We start from the raw sequence: 14,844 nt of genomic DNA, 5'->3' as shown, positions 1-14,844 counted from the left end.
ACTTCTTTGCTATCTGGTCAAACCTTGTGCGGCCCAATTCTGCTGATCATCCGACGATTTCGGTTTCAAGCGATCCACCTCGCGATACCTAGAAAGGGAGCCAAGCCTGTACTTCCGCCCAAATCTTCAGTCGCTTACTCTTTCTCCGGCGCCCTCATCGGCCCTAAGCCGCTGGCCTCTGTCTCCGGCGTGTTAGGACTCCTTGTTCGCGCGGTCTCTTGGATCGCCCCTAGAGATCTTCGGCCCCCCGACGTTTTGTCACGGAGACGCCGACCCCCATTGGCCAGCGGTGCCAAATTCCAAAGAGAGCACCACCGCAGCCACCAAAAGGCCCACGGGAATTCAAGGCGGAAAAGGTCTAGCAGAAAAGACGGCGTCCCACGTTGTCTCTTGCATGCGACCCCGGTCTGACTCGTGCTTCTGGGTGGGCCGTCGATGACAGGCAGACCCTAGCAATTACTATCCTCTAGCCTGGGACCCGTGTACGGAGATTCCCAACAGTACAAGGACGCCCAGTCTGATAATTTGCCCTGCAACTAACTAACTACATGACGGATACAGCCTCCTCCACTGCGGCCGTTCCTGGTGTTATTTCTCCCGCTCCCACAACTGCAGCCGCTGGTCCCTCTGCACCTGATTCGGGTTCAATGACAACAATATCCCCCGAATCATCCTCAGCTGTACCATCTCAAATTACTTTACCCCCTGTAGATCTTGGTCCAGACTTCTCCAAATCAACATCAACCACTCTGCCGCCTTCTGCGACAGGCTCGATCTCGAAGGGTAGTCGACGATCCTTCGCGGTTCTTGCGCGTGAGAAAACGATAGCGACTCTTGCTTCCATCGGTCTCAACTCCGGTTCTTCTCTGCGCTCTCCGACGTCCTCTGGGAGCCTGTCGAGACATAGCTACAAGCAATCCCACGCGTCCAGCGGATCGCCTGCTCTCAGCCCATCTCTGTCGGGCAGCAGATCCAGCAGCAACGAGCAATTGTTCCATAGCGACAGACCCGAGACAGACCAGCCTCGTCGCTCCGAGCAGTCCACGCGCACCGACGTCCCGGAGGTCGCATCTCGTTCATCATCGCCATCTCTCGCTCTAGAAGCGACCTCAAACCCAGCTTTACGGCGCCGGGGCACGCTCAATCGCATCGCTCGGAATTCCGAACAATTACCTCCGTCCCAAGTAGAGACCCCGCCGGGGAGACCGTCAAACAAGATGCATCAGACATCGTCCAGGTTGTTGAGGATGACGGAGGAGGAGCGGCCGTACACGAAGGTAATGATCTCCCGCTGCTGCTTTGCATAATTGCCAGTCTCCCATTTCGCATTGATTGATACTGACTTGTCGACAGGATTTTAAGGACCTGTTCTCGACCTTGATGGTCAGCTTGAAACTGGATTCGCACCGTGTGCGATTCACCAAGTTTGATCACTCATTTACCTCTGAGGAGGCCATTAATAATCTGGGGTCACTCAAATTCTCGCAATCAAACCGGATGCCTGATCCCAAGGACCCCTCACGGATCGTTACCACAACGACCACAACAACTTTTTCTATGGCCAAGGAGATGGCTCGTTCTGTGTGCCAGAGATTCGTTGATGCCCGTTTTATCGAACCGGTCGATGGACGCAACATCTCGTATTTCCCTATGAAGGGGGCTCTCTTCCAGCTCACGCCAAAGGGGATCAACATCCTGCAGCGCTTCTGCCAGCGAAATGGTATCACGGCAAGGCACGTGATCGACGTCCTTGAGTCCCCACGCAACACGATGCAACTGGTTACTCTGGAGCGTGATACGGAAAGCGATAAGATCTCTTCGGATAGAGGTACGATTGAAGTCATATTCCGCCGCTTTATGGGTCAGGATGGTCCCAACATCAAGAACAGTACTTCCTCCTCAGATTCGGATTCTGTCACCGAGTATGCCAACGGACTTGTCGGTGTTAAGATGGCAAAGGAAAGAAGAGTTGGCGACAAGATCTACCAGAACACCTTCACAGGAAAAGCGGCGATCGATTGGCTTATGGACTGCTCTACTACCATCGACCGACGAGAGGCATGCTCCATTGCTGAGCTCTTTGTCAAATATGGATTGATGCTTCCATATCAGGAGGATAAGAATTACGTTCTTCAGGACCCCGTGTCTTCAGTTTTCCAGCCCACAAAGTACGCGATCTACGGTGTTTCCGAGCGTGGCCAGCGTGTCTGTGGATGGATTGCTCGGGACAAGCCACCTGCCAACTTTGAAAGCAGAAATGCGCCTCGGGACTCCAACAATGCGCGCTTGAACCATATCTTGCAGGACCCAGCTTTAAGATTGCTCTTCCGTGAATTCCTCCGGTACTCGCTGTGCGAGGAGAATCTGTCTTTCTACGTTGATGTCTCGGAATTCACCGCAAACTACCACAGAGCAGAGAAAGCGGGTGCGTTCAACAACATCGATGCGGTTCGAGAGACACTTGCATCTGCGTATGGTGAGTTAACCCTGTTTTGCTTTCTATCTAAGAAATCTCCCCCTGCTAACGATTATCAGGACTTTACAATGCTTTCTTGGCACCCGGTTCGCCTTGCGAGCTGAACATTGAACATGCTCTGAGGAATAGCCTCGCCAGCCGGATGACCAAGGCTGTTGGTGATGACGAGTCTATGTTGAACAGCTTGCAGGAAGTCGTGCATCTGTTCGAGCTTGCACAGACCTCTGTGTTCAAACTGATGTCGAGTGTAAGTACCTGTTTGTTCCTCATCAGCGGACTTCAACTAATTTCTCCCTTTTTGACAGGACTCGGTGCCGAAGTTCCTTCGTGACCCGAAGTACGCCGTTGTTTTGCAGGAACATGATTTGGATATCGGCGGAAACGGTCGGTCTTATTCGCCTACTCCTGCTCCAATCCCGGAGAGGTCCATGAGTCGTTCGGTCAAGCCCTCGTAGGGAAATCCGCACGGGTACACGGTCCACCATTCGGGTCATCCATGAGACAGTTTGTTCTCAGCAGCATATGCCTTGATACGCGTGAATTCGCCTGAGTTCTTTCCTGCCGGCCGAGATCCTTGTTCAATACGAAGTTCTAGATCTGTTTATCCTGCTGTGGCGACTTATAGTAGGATCGCCAACTATTCACACTTCGGCGGGCTATTCTCGGCGAACGTTTCCAGGGGGGCAAAATGAGAAGCTGTCTAGGTTCTTATCGATTGGATGAAACTTGGCGGCTTCTCAAGACAGCGATGTGCCTCTTAACTCCACTCAGTTACCCCCTACCGTGCCGGTTCTGCTATTTTGCACCGCTCATTCCTTTCTAATGATTGTTGTCTCTCTTCCTTTTTATTACGCATCACTATGAGTTTAATCTTGTCACCACGGATTCAGCCCGCCCGGAGACGAGGGACGCTACGAATTTCCTTATCCCCTACGAATCATACGATAGGCATGGTTTGAACTAAGAAAGAGAACACGTCATGTTTTATTCAGGAAGGGGATAGAATTAGCCGCGGATATCTTTACAAGCATTGGGAAGGAGTTTGCATTTCTTGAAATTTCCGCGGCATAAATTTCTTCTGTTTTTTTCTTTTTCCCTTTGTTCTGTTCCATTCATATATGCTTAGCATCACTGATTCCCGATCTGTATTGCGAGAACCCTACGTTTACACACATTGCATTGGGTTGACAGCGAGTACGATTATCTGTGTCTATGTCTTTGTAACTTTTTCTTTTTTTTTTCTAAACCGAACTCATCTGTCCTTTTCGACGACTGCACTTATATGAATATAACGCTTGGTCCTCAATACTCCGGTACGAGTAACATTTAGTACGCCGTAGAACTCAGTTCGATGTATGTATATCCATCCATATTCGATCCTATGGGTAATACTGTTATATCACAACGCGATGGTCATTCCCAACATAAGCTCCTCGATAATGATCATAATGGGATTAACACAAGTAATTAGTTCGCATTAATACATAAGATCAAAGCTCGCCTTAGGAAAAAAAAAAAAAAATTTCGCCACCGAAACCCAGACCCCAGAAAACAGGTTATAGATACTAACCAAAAGAGCTAAGTTAGCTAGCCGGTTTGGTTCGGTTCCATCCATCATGATCTTCATTCAGCCCTACACTACACGTCAGTCTTAGCTATATATATGGTAGTTAAAACAAACCCAATCTCATATGGACCCTAACGAATCAGAGTCCAGCTAGTACAGTATACTAACTACAGTACTTTGACAAATATTTTCAGAATTACTCGCTCGCTTGTGTTATAACTGCTATTCTACTTCCCTTACCTACCTACGTACATATCAACATCTGCGTTCTATGAAAGTAACCAAGCGAGAAAAAAAGAGTAATGGAATGCGATCAAGAGAATAGTAGGGAAAATGTTTGTTCTTCTCTCTCTATCTATACAGAAGTACATAAGTAATAATAGGAATGAAAAGGGGGAAAAAAACAAAAGAAAAAGAAAAGGGCGAACTCCATGGTAAGAATTTTTTGCACCGTTTCCCAACAACGCCAGCTGATGATGATTGAATATGAACCGATTTTATCTTTCTCCTCCTTCTTGTTTCGGTGGGAAATGAAAAAGGATGGTGGGGTAGAAGAAGGATTAGGGAGGGGAAAAGAGGTATATGTATGTATGTATGTGTTCGAGAGTCATATCCCCGATCCTCCAGGAACTAGTAGAAAAAAGAAGGGAAAACAGGCCGTGAGGGGAAACTCGTACGCGTGGATCGATCGGAGGAAAGATATAACAGGACAAGTTGCTTCTGATCATTTCGTTGTTCCCCATCCTCTCGCTCGCATGCCTTCTTCGATCGCTGTCCATACACCTTCTACGATTTCCCGGTCTCTCCAACGGCCAGTTCCGTGGACTCCGCCCTTTTCGTCCCATCGCTCCACAGCGAAGCTCTTGACGCCGCGACCCCATCCCTTCACTTCGCGGGGCACGTCTTCTCCTCTCCAGCCGACGTAGATACCCGTCGCGTGCTTGAACAGCTCAGGAGGCGAAGACCACTTGTATGACTTGAACTGCCATGTCTGGCCGGTCGTGAAGACAGCGACAAGACGTTGCCAATAGTCCGGCTTGAAGTTGGACGTGCTGTCCACCAGAATGAAACGCGTGGGCTTCTTTGCTCCGGTGTTCGAACCGATCGGTCCAGCGGCCGCGGGGTTCGGGTCTGATAGAATGCGCAGTGGACGGGTGATGTGAAGGATGTTCGAGGGAGTAGACGTGGCCACGGATGGGTGGTCTGGTGGTATGAACACACCGTCCTGGAGGAAGGATTTGATGTTTGACATGCGGATGAGGGAGGAGGCAGAAGGCGAGAGGAGAATGATCGGGTCGGGACGGCGCGAAGAAGAAGGTCCAGGCAGACCGGGCTTCTTTGTAAGGGGAAGTCCTGCAGATGGCGCGGGAATAGGCGCCTTTGTACCAGGCTTGACGCCAGGAGGATATTGGCTTCTCGAACGGTTGCGGCCGAGGAATGATTCTGCTACCTTTCGAACATGCGAAAAGTCCTTTAATTCATCCCATTGTTAGTTTTTATCTCGTCATTGGCTTTCCAGCATCACCTAGATACCACGTACCGTTGACTTGATCCCTCGTAACACCGTGTTCCGATCACCCATCTTCCTCTCCCCATTATAGATCTCCTGCAACCGCGGATCAATGATCTTTGTCAACTTCCCTGTCTGCGGCCCCGTAGCAGGCACCGCGCCTCCGGCACCTCCACTGGGAACAGTCGGTACACCACCAGCCGCGCCTGATGCGACATTGGCCGATGCATCTGCTCCCTGCGCAGCGGCCGCCGCAACGCCCTCAAGAGGCTTGATATACTCGCTCTCATCAGAGGCACCTTCGAGCCAAGTGATGAGATCCAACCGCTCGACGAAGACCAGATTCTGAACTTGCTCCTCTTCTGCCCCTTCCTTTTTCTTCAGCGCGTCGTTCAACTCTTGCGCCGACGCGATGTACTCGGGAATGGCGACATCTTTCTTCAACCAGGCAAAGAAGATGCTGCGCAGGTCGACAGCCTTGTTGGCGTTCGCGGAAACGAAGCGCGTCGGCGTCGACAGCGGAAGCGACTGCGGTATGGGCTGGGCGAAGTAGAGATGAGTCGCCTGCGCCAGGTCCTCGGTTGCATTCTCAGCAGAGAGATCCGCAGAGGTCGTCGGAGTCGGTAGGCTGGATGCTGCGATGGCCCGGCGGAGCGCGAGAAGGGGATCCTGCAGCGCAGGGTCGACAGTAGCCATGAGTGCGATCGTTTCTCGTGGCAACGGTGTGAAACACTTGGGAGGCCGTGCAGCTCTCGACAAGCTGAAGGCAAACTGTGCTGGAGCGGTGTGGATCGAGAGCTGGGCGGATCAGCTCAATAGCAGTCGTGAATGAAGCTGAGATGTTGAATGTCCCGGGGATGTCACGTGACGCGATGGCGGCCAGTACGAATCCAAGCTAGTTCCATCATCCATGTATACAACTTCATATATCTATTCTCACACGCAGCTATAGCTTTTCTCTCTGTGAGGATGTTCCACAGTTACGAAGATAGATCTTACAAGGAAACGAGAGTTTTGATAAAAATAACTCGAGCCTACTGGTACTGCCAAGCTAATAAACCAACTGTTCACTAATACAGCTATCATCATCTCGCAAAACATCGTAACACAGCACCTCATCATCATCATCATCATCCTTCCCAAGGATTTGGAAAATCCAAGAGACAGAAAGAAAAAAAAAAAACTCTCAAAATTCCACCCCAGCCCCCTCCGACACCCCCAAAACACTCCCCACCTTTTCCGCCCGCAACCACATATCCATCGCCCTCGTCAACCCCCTAAACGCCTCATCATCCCTCATAGTCGGCAAATCCTTCAAAACCTCATGTCCCCCAAACTTCTCCTGCGCAAGGCCCAAATACCTATACCCCTCAGGAAACTTTTCCAGCTCCTCTTCACTGAACTGCGGCAGGACAGTACTTGCTTTTCCGTCCCGAGATACAGGGACGAGACGATCTTTTTCGTAAAAGTTCTTATTATATTGGATCTTCCATTCGGTGCTATGATCGGGCGCAGAGCCAGAGATGGTTTTTTTGCAGAAGAATATGAAGCGGCAGTCACATTCGACGTCGAAAGTTATTGTATTGTTGGAGGAGGGAGAGGGTGAGGAATGGTCCGGAACTGTGAACCGTTGTGTGATGGTGACTTTCATCTTTCCGACAGCACGGTTTGTGACTGGGTTCAAGTCCACGAGGGTGCCGTTCTCACGATGCATGATGAAATCGCCTGCCGCGCGGCCTTTTTTGGATACATCGATGAAGTCGTCGATGAGGAGTCCGCCACTCCATGCTGATGGAGTTAGTTAGTAAGTACTTCATTCAGATACATACGTATATATATACGTATACGTATACGTTATTTTATCCTAAAGATGGAGACATAGAAACAGACGTAGACGTAGAACATGCAACGTACTCGTAAAAATAAACGCTCCCTTATCAGCGAATAAATCGCGGAAATTCTTCCACTCCGACGCATCCCGATAGACGGGCCATCCTTTACATAGTTCCGAGACGCAGTATCGGTCAAGGATCTCGTCAGGGGAGCCGTTGAGGTGGTTCCAGACCGTGGGTTGGGTTTCCTTTTCCGTGATGTTGTATACCATTGCGATATGCGGGTAGGAAGGAGTTGGTCAGTTTCGGTAGGTAGGTAGGTAAGTAGGTAGTATAGAAGAAAATGAAATGGAATGGATATCGTCCCCGTTTTCGATGAAGTATCACAAAATTCGGGATCGAGAGCTGAAAAATAGAAGTCAGCCGAAAATAATATCAAACTTAGTCAAAGAACTTTATCATACTCAGATCGCTGTAAGTAGCCCATTTATAGATCCTACACCTCAGGAGATCATACAACAAAACGCCCGTTTACCTCTTGAGCAAGGGGACCAAAACTCCTATCCTATCATATTTTCAGCATGAAAATCACAATATGCAACAGTCACAGAACAGACCGTATGCTCATCGATCCGTGACGCAGCCATCACCTCATCATACGATAGTCGGGTTTGTTGCTACTGTAAAAACTACATCTTCAATCCCGACTCACTTTACCGACCGAGAGCTGGGATGCTCCCGATCTACCTTCTTTGAGGGCAAAATCCGAATATTGCCATATTAGCCGGGACAGCAATAAAGAACAAAGGTTCCTGTCATAAGTTGATATGTGGTGCCAACAAGATACTAGCCGAGCTCGAGTCAGAATTCCTGCGAGCAGCGACACTTGAATAATCAGGAGCTACGTATATAATTATTCAGACATTATATATATGCAATATAATAGGTATATAATAATCTCATCTAATTAATGGAGTCGTAATTCCCAATTCTAATCCCGATACTAAATCGAACTTCATTTCTCCAGTCTGAGTGATACCGATATGTCTAACATGCATGAAATAACGAATGACGACACTGTCAATCGGAGAAAATAAATTGAGCATGCGGCAATATCTTTTTCCACAGCATGTGATGGGAAAGGTCATACATAGTCCCTCCTAGCGCTGACGAGCGGAAGAGGACGGGTAAAAGAAAAAGATGGAGCGATTGGTGGGTTGGTTTATAGTCTGATAACGATTTACGTAGATGAGAGTAATTAGGTTAGGAGGGTGCAAAGAGAAAACATGGAAGTTAAGAACGAGGATTTTTCTCGAAGGAAATAGATACCCGCACATAACAGCATATGGATCTTGCATTATCGGTCAGTGTTTGGCTGCCGTGCATTGATAATCGGTTGAGCGATCTTTGTCGAGCGTATTAGATGTTGGCGATGATTTACCTGGCCAGTACCTGCTACCTATCTATTAACTGTAGGAGCCATCGAAACCTCGTCAGAATCCGCGTGACATGTCTGCTATTATGTATTTCGTTAAACTGATAATATCATAATTCTTGGAAGCATGCCGTCGCCAAAGACTGGCAAGACTGGCGTATGTACAGCACAAGAGTGTGACAACAGAAGAGAAGTGTAGCTATAGCCCATCCATTAAATAACCATCAAGGACATCCATGGCATTATGTCGCAAGCCGATTATGTTCGAAAGGAAGACGATAGTATAAAGATTTTGAAACTGAATAGAATCATTCCACAAAGTGAGGGCTGCGACTCAACCAGCCACTGCACCACCCGAAAGTACACATGGGGCGCCGGAAGACGCAATATTTGAAAGAAGACAAGGCTCGAAGAAAAGGAGAAAATGTTGCTCATCAGTATCCACCCCCCCCCCCCCCCCCCCCCCCCCCCCCCAAAAAAAACAAAGTTCCTTTCAAGGATCCAGACCTGAATCTCCGTAACCCATAAACCACACACATTACGCCTTTTTCCCACTCGAAGAAACCCTTTGCTGAGGTGAAACGCCGTTCCCAGTGAAGCACATACAACAGACGATACATAATCAAATCTTTTGTTTTCGAAGGAAATCGATAGACGGATGATCTCATGAAACCATGAAACATGGACCGCAAGAAAGCATCACGACGGCGAAACACTCGGTTGGGTCGGTAATGTAGGAGGAACGGAGGAGACGTAAGGAGGGGATGGAGGCGGTTTGGGGACATCTTTCATGGGCACATCAAGCGGGCCCGGACTCTCGCGGCGAGGGGTATCAGTTTTTAACGCCGGTTCGGGGTGTGTCTGGGCCCCTTCCGTCGACAGAGGTGGACTACTACCAGCTGGCGCCTGTGAAGAAGGCGATTTCTGTGGCGGCAGCATTGCAGTCGTCTGGCTCTTCTCAGTAGTAGGCGTCGTGATCCCTCTCCGACTGAGATAGTCGCCTAGACTTAGCTTCTTCTTTACAGGACTAGGAGCAGTGACACCGGATCCCGGAGTATGCAAACCAGCTTGCGACAGGGCCGAGTCCAAGCCCGAAGGTGATGGAAGAACAGACGAGACAGCCGACCCGGGAGTGTTCACAAAGGGTGCAGCAGGGAGATTGGTGGGAGGGAGCTGCACGCGGAGAGCGGAACGAGCGCCGTTGGTCAGGATAGGTGAGTTGTGCGCAGCAGTTGAAGGCCACGGGGTTTGAGGCGGTTTCGGGGTTTCCTCCGAGACGCTGGGAGAGACCGAACTCGACTCTGCCCTCGAGACGCCATCTCCAGCCTCCGACGTGCGAGGCTTGGGCGGCGGAGTCATCGCCGTGTCAGCATCCCTCATCTCCACATCGTCTTTTTCACTGTGCGCCTTAGAAGCAGTATCATCAACGCTCACAGAGGGAGAGCTAGGATAATGCGTGCCCGTCGTTGGGACTGTGGTGATATCCCGCTGCTTGCCCAACTCTTCCAGCTTGACGCGATCTTGATGGCATCGCTTCAGCAGCCGCTGGGTAAGAGGAACGAAGCTGTGTCGACGTGGCGTCGATACTGGGGGAACAAACCGCACATCATTCTCGTCGGGATCGGTCTGCATAGCAGAGTCGACATATTGGCGAGGGGCGAGAGGTGATCGTGTGGGAGTATTAGAGCCGGAGCTTTTCCTCGGCGAGCCTATGCGCCCGACAGAAGAGGCTCCCGGTGATAAGTGAAAAGGAGGAGAGCGAGACTGACGGCCGGTCGTGCTAGGGAAATATCCGTGCTGTTTTGAACTGGCGACAGTTGGGGTCGTTTGAGCTGAGTGTGTACTACGCTTTTTCTTCCGTTGATGCGTGTGCTGATCGTGCTCGAGCTGCTCGAACTTCTTCTCGACAGCGGCGATCTTCCGCTTATCGCGGGCGGAGAGTTCTGTGTCACCCAGGTCATTTGGTGACTGCATCGTAGGGGTCTCGTCACGGCTTCGAGCATGACCACGCGTCGACCCTGAAGTGGATCGCCCGTCAGCCATATCATCGTCGTCCTGATTCTTGACACCCTCACTGTCAGCTCGTCCAGTGGCGGCAGGTGACAAGTGCGGTTTGCTCTTGGCCTTCTTGCGTCTGCCGTTCGCCTGTTTCCCGCTGGAGTCAATCGCCTTGGGATAACGGCGGAGATCGACGTTGGACAGTAGACACGGCTGAGAAGAGGAGTCGCACGCGCAGCCACCAAAATGAGCTAGCACATTGCTGATGCAGATGGCGGCTGCTTCCTGGCGACCGTCATTCGACTCCTGCTTCACCAGACCGTTGGTCGATTCAAACAGCTGAGGATCTAGGTACCACATCGCGGTGATCTCGGATTGCGGCGGGATATCTTGGTTAGCAACGAAGCAGAACCGATATTCAACCTCGTTGGTGATGAACGTCTTCATGGTTACATTCGGGCGGCACGATCGACGGATGTACCGGAGCATGGTCCCTTCTTCTCGGCTGTCAATGTAGATGGGGAGTTGAGGATGGAAGAAGACAAAGGGTTCCGGATGGCGCAGTTCCTGCCATCGGTTGCTGGGGTCCAGACAGTAGTCGCGGAGGAGACCGATCTTACCGCGCACCTCGCCCACGATCTCGTCCTTGCGAACCTCATTGTCAGTTTTCAGCACCCTCCAGGTCGGGTGGAGCCCATCTTGTTCGAAATTGGTGTCCGTGATCGACTCCTTTGACAGATGAGGCCACCGGGAAGACTCGAGCGATGCATCCGACCGGGTGAAGATGTCCTGCGGGGAGCGTCCATTGACCACCCGCGAGAGGGCAGATGGGTCCTTGACCCACGAGGCCAGATCGGCTGCGAGCGTGAGGTTGACAAAGAGATTGCCTTCCATATGGATGGGCTCCTGGTCGCGTTGGTAGAGATGGAGAAATTCGTTTGAGTACAGAGGAATTGACGGACCGGGCGCCTTGGTTGGACTCATCGCCGCCATCGATCCTGAGCGCTTGCGAGAATCTGGCTGCAGGACGGCCGTTCCTGGCAGCGAGCTGACCGAGACAGAGGGTCGGTGACTGGTCTTGGTTTTTTTGGTGGGCGGCTGATCTCGAACACCCGACTCGCTCCGCTGATGGAAGCCATTTACGTGTTCCGGGTCCTTGGATTTCTTCTTGTGGCTCTTGGGGCCCGATCGTTTGGATTTGCGGTCGCCAGCCTCGCTCTGCTCTCGGAGGCGCCTCTGGCGTTCTGTGGCACGTTTGGCATCGATAGGCCGCGGCTCACAGTCCACGCAGTTATGGACCTCGGGCACGTCCCGACCGTGGTAGTAGCACTCGATGTGCTGCCACGTCTCGCACCGCTCACAGAAGACCGTATTACCATCGTCATCTTGGAAGGCACAGATGCACTTGATAGTGTACGGTTCATCTTCCCCGGGGGGCACGGAGTCAGAGACGGCACCGTTCGGGACGGGAGAGTTCAGAGGGCCGGCGACCGGGTACGGGTCCGTGGTGGAATGCGTGGTTGCGACGACGGAGGAGGTATCTGTCATAATCTGACAGCGTACCCCCTCACAAGGCGTGATTGTCGTTCGTCCTCAACACCTAGTGATAGAGACGCCAGCGGTCACGGCGCATCTCAGCCGTCGAGGATGCTCTCTAGTGAGACGTGTCCTCAACCGCCAAAACAGCCCTTTCAGCCTTCAGATCCTCGTTCGACCGATGACCCTGTGGCGGCGCGACCGTCCAGAATGCTCTGCCTACAGGGTGTCGACGGTCGTGCGATCTCCAAGCGCAACGGGGATACCCTATCGTCGGACTGTGGACGGCAAGACCTGTCGACGTACGCAGACCGGGAGGAGCGGGAAGGAGAGGAGCCGCGTGTGTGTAGCGTTCGTAACCGTCGTAAGCATCAATAGGATGACCAGCTGGATCGTATGGGAGGCAGTCGCAGGAACGGTATCGTGAAAGTCGTGGATCGTCGAGGGCCTCCACGCGTGCGACGCTGTAGCAAGGAGGCGAGAGCGTCGAGGAATCGAGAGAGACCGCTACCTTTAGGCCAGCGACGACATTCAGCGCACTGACGAGGTCGAGACGCACAACGCGAGACGGACCAGCAGGATGCACAGGACGACAGCGAGATGGAGAAAGAAGAGAAAAGAGGAGGATGAAGATGCGAGGAAGGGGCGGGGGGTTGTGTGGGAGGGTGAGAGAGAAGAGGAAGAGGAAGACGAGCGAGAAGGCTAGAGGAACGGACGGGCCATTCAAGCGTCGCGCAGGAGAAAGAGGAAAGGCGCGGGCTCTTCTCTTTTTCTGGGCTGCTGGGGGGGGGGGAGGGAGGGAAGATGTGGGAAGAAGTTCTTCTTGGGGCGGGAGCAGCCAGCGAGAGACCAGCGAGACCAGAGACAGCGAGCTGGACGAAGAGCGAGGGAAGGGAAAAGGCGCGGGCGGTGACAAGCAGGAGAGCGAGCGAGAACTGCCAGGCCTGACGGCCGGGGCCGCTTGTCCGTTTCCAGCCAGGGCCCGGGCGAACCGCCTTGCCTGATGCGGAATGGGCGACGCGCATTGGACGGCTGGGCCGAGTGGGGACGCGTCCGAGGGTTGTGAGAGGCTGACCCGGCCAGGCAAGGTGGGGAGGGCCGGTGGGCGGCAGAAAAAAACAGGCAGCAGGAGGGGGAACGCTGGGAGGAATGCAGGGGATGGTCAGTCAGTCAGTCAGTCAGTCAGTCAGCCATCGTAGAGTAAGAGGAGAGCAGAGCAGAGTAGAGTAGAGTAGAAGACCGTAATCCACTGTTTGTTAGCAACTGCATGGGGAGCGTTAGCCAAGAAGAAAAAGGGTCTGAGCAAAAAAAGACAGTCATCATGGCTGCTGGTCACGGGCCGTGTGGCAGTCCGTCTCGATAGCTGAGGAGAGCAGAGGGGTAGCAGAGAGGAAAGGAGCGTCGAGGGGAGACGCTGAGCTGCGGCAGGGCAGCTGCCTCGAGAACGAGGAGAAAAGAAGAAGAAGGAAGGATGTCAGTAGCAAGGTGCCAGAGGGCTGATGCGGAGATTGAGGTCGAGAGTGCCAGGTCCGCCCGATTCGGAAGTCCAGTTGAGGAATCTGGTGAGCCTCCGGACATGGAACCGTGGACTGCGTCAGGATCGTCCAGCGGGAGGAATCACTGCACCCAGGTGGAAACCCTTAGGACAGAAAAAAAGAACCGTAAAAGAATGATAGGAATAGCAAGAAGAGAGGGAATAGAATAATAAACCAAAATTACTAGCAGCACGAAAACCACAGCGGAAGCTCTCTCTCTCCGCTGTTAGATCGGAGCGACGGCAGGGAAATCTCGTTTGTGTGGTGTCAACAGCCGGCCGCTGGAGGGGGAGAGCAGTCCTATTATGGACGTGCCCGACGCTGCTCGGAACGCTTGGATTGGGTCACGCACGGCTTGTCTGTCTGCACTGCCCAGGAGGTCACCCGACAAGTTCGCCATCGAGGGCAGGAGAAGAAGCCAGAAAGGGGAGAAAGAGAGAGAGAGAGAGAGAGAGAGAGGGAGGGAGAGACAGTGGCAGAGACCAGAAGTACACCCAGTAGGACGAACAGAGGAGTAATAATACCCACGGACAGGCAACGCAAAGAGAGAAAACGAGAGCGTAGTAGTGAGAAGGGGAGGCAGGAAGAAGAGAAAAGCAAAAAGCACAGAGCACCACCACACCCTTCCCGGGGAAGCGGTGGATGGAGTAAGAAAATACTCTCGTTAGCGATGGGAGAAATTGCCACTTCCGGGGGGCGCTTTCGTTGAATCCAATCCAATATCCTCCCTCTCAGGTCGTCTTTGCTTTTCGTCCCAGTAGCGACGAATATGCTCGTCGTCCGCGAGATGAGAAACGAAGTATCATTTTGACTTCCCAGACCGCAGATAGGACAACAAGCCGTCGGGTCAGGCCCGATCTGCAAGACAGATGTAGCCTGACGGGCAGAAACAGCGGTGTTGGCGTCCTAAAATCATTCCGGTGGACCACCGGATTAATGAGGCGGGTAAAAGAAG

The 14,844-nt window shown here is 52.1% G+C and overlaps 4 protein-coding genes across 4 annotated transcripts; 1 reads left to right on the top strand and 3 right to left on the bottom strand.

The window, feature by feature from the left end:
• The first annotated feature begins 164 nt into the window (after positions 1-164).
• Positions 165-3,263, top strand: C8Q69DRAFT_260156 (developmental regulator FlbA). The gene is made up of 4 exons (XM_028626679.1): positions 165-1,277; positions 1,354-2,476; positions 2,536-2,723; positions 2,782-3,263. Exons 1-4 carry the CDS (start codon positions 549-551, stop codon positions 2,929-2,931), a joined length of 2,190 nt encoding a protein of 729 aa, XP_028485251.1. The 5' UTR covers positions 165-548; the 3' UTR covers positions 2,932-3,263.
• Positions 3,264-4,514: 1,251 nt separating this feature from the next.
• Positions 4,515-6,390, bottom strand: C8Q69DRAFT_260096 (RNA polymerase II accessory factor Cdc73p). Its single transcript, XM_028626678.1, has 2 exons — positions 5,584-6,390; positions 4,515-5,514 (listed from the first exon to the last, which is right to left on the bottom strand). Exons 1-2 carry the CDS (start codon positions 6,247-6,249, stop codon positions 4,768-4,770), a joined length of 1,413 nt encoding a protein of 470 aa, XP_028485250.1. The 5' UTR covers positions 6,250-6,390; the 3' UTR covers positions 4,515-4,767.
• A 2,892-nt stretch (positions 6,391-9,282) lies between these two features.
• On the bottom strand, positions 9,283-12,558 carry C8Q69DRAFT_260021 (PHD Zn-finger protein). Its single transcript, XM_028626677.1, has one exon. It carries the CDS (start codon positions 12,364-12,366, stop codon positions 9,520-9,522), a length of 2,847 nt encoding a protein of 948 aa, XP_028485249.1. The 5' UTR covers positions 12,367-12,558; the 3' UTR covers positions 9,283-9,519.
• On the bottom strand, positions 12,473-13,379 carry C8Q69DRAFT_506941 (hypothetical protein; the record flags this gene model as incomplete). Its single annotated transcript, XM_028632845.1, has 2 exons — positions 12,473-13,134; positions 13,205-13,379. 2 exons carry the CDS (start codon positions 13,377-13,379, stop codon positions 12,473-12,475), a joined length of 837 nt encoding a protein of 278 aa, XP_028485248.1.
• Positions 13,380-14,844: the final 1,465 nt, after the last annotated feature.

This window comes from Paecilomyces variotii, assembly GCF_004022145.1.
Source record: "Paecilomyces variotii strain CBS 101075 chromosome Unknown C8Q69scaffold_5, whole genome shotgun sequence".
NCBI classification, from domain to species: Eukaryota; Fungi; Ascomycota; class Eurotiomycetes; order Eurotiales; family Thermoascaceae; genus Paecilomyces; species Paecilomyces variotii.
Note: the sequence above shows the minus strand (reverse complement) of the source record. Positions and strands in the feature narration are given on the sequence as shown.

Excerpts from the sequence above, each read along its gene's own strand:
- C8Q69DRAFT_260021 (XM_028626677.1), bottom strand. The coding sequence starts at position 12,366 with ATGACAGATACCTCCTCCGTCGTCGCAACCACGCATTCCACCACGGAC.
- C8Q69DRAFT_260156 (XM_028626679.1), top strand. The coding sequence starts at position 549 with ATGACGGATACAGCCTCCTCCACTGCGGCCGTTCCTGGTGTTATTTCT. Across the intron at positions 1,278-1,353 it reads AGGAGCGGCCGTACACGAAG|GATTTTAAGGACCTGTTCTC; the intron begins GTAATGATCTCC and ends ACTTGTCGACAG. Across the intron at positions 2,724-2,781 it reads TGTTCAAACTGATGTCGAGT|GACTCGGTGCCGAAGTTCCT; the intron begins GTAAGTACCTGT and ends CCTTTTTGACAG.
- C8Q69DRAFT_260096 (XM_028626678.1), bottom strand. The coding sequence starts at position 6,249 with ATGGCTACTGTCGACCCTGCGCTGCAGGATCCCCTTCTCGCGCTCCGC. Across the intron at positions 5,515-5,583 it reads TACGAGGGATCAAGTCAACG|GACTTTTCGCATGTTCGAAA; the intron begins GTACGTGGTATC and ends GATGAATTAAAG.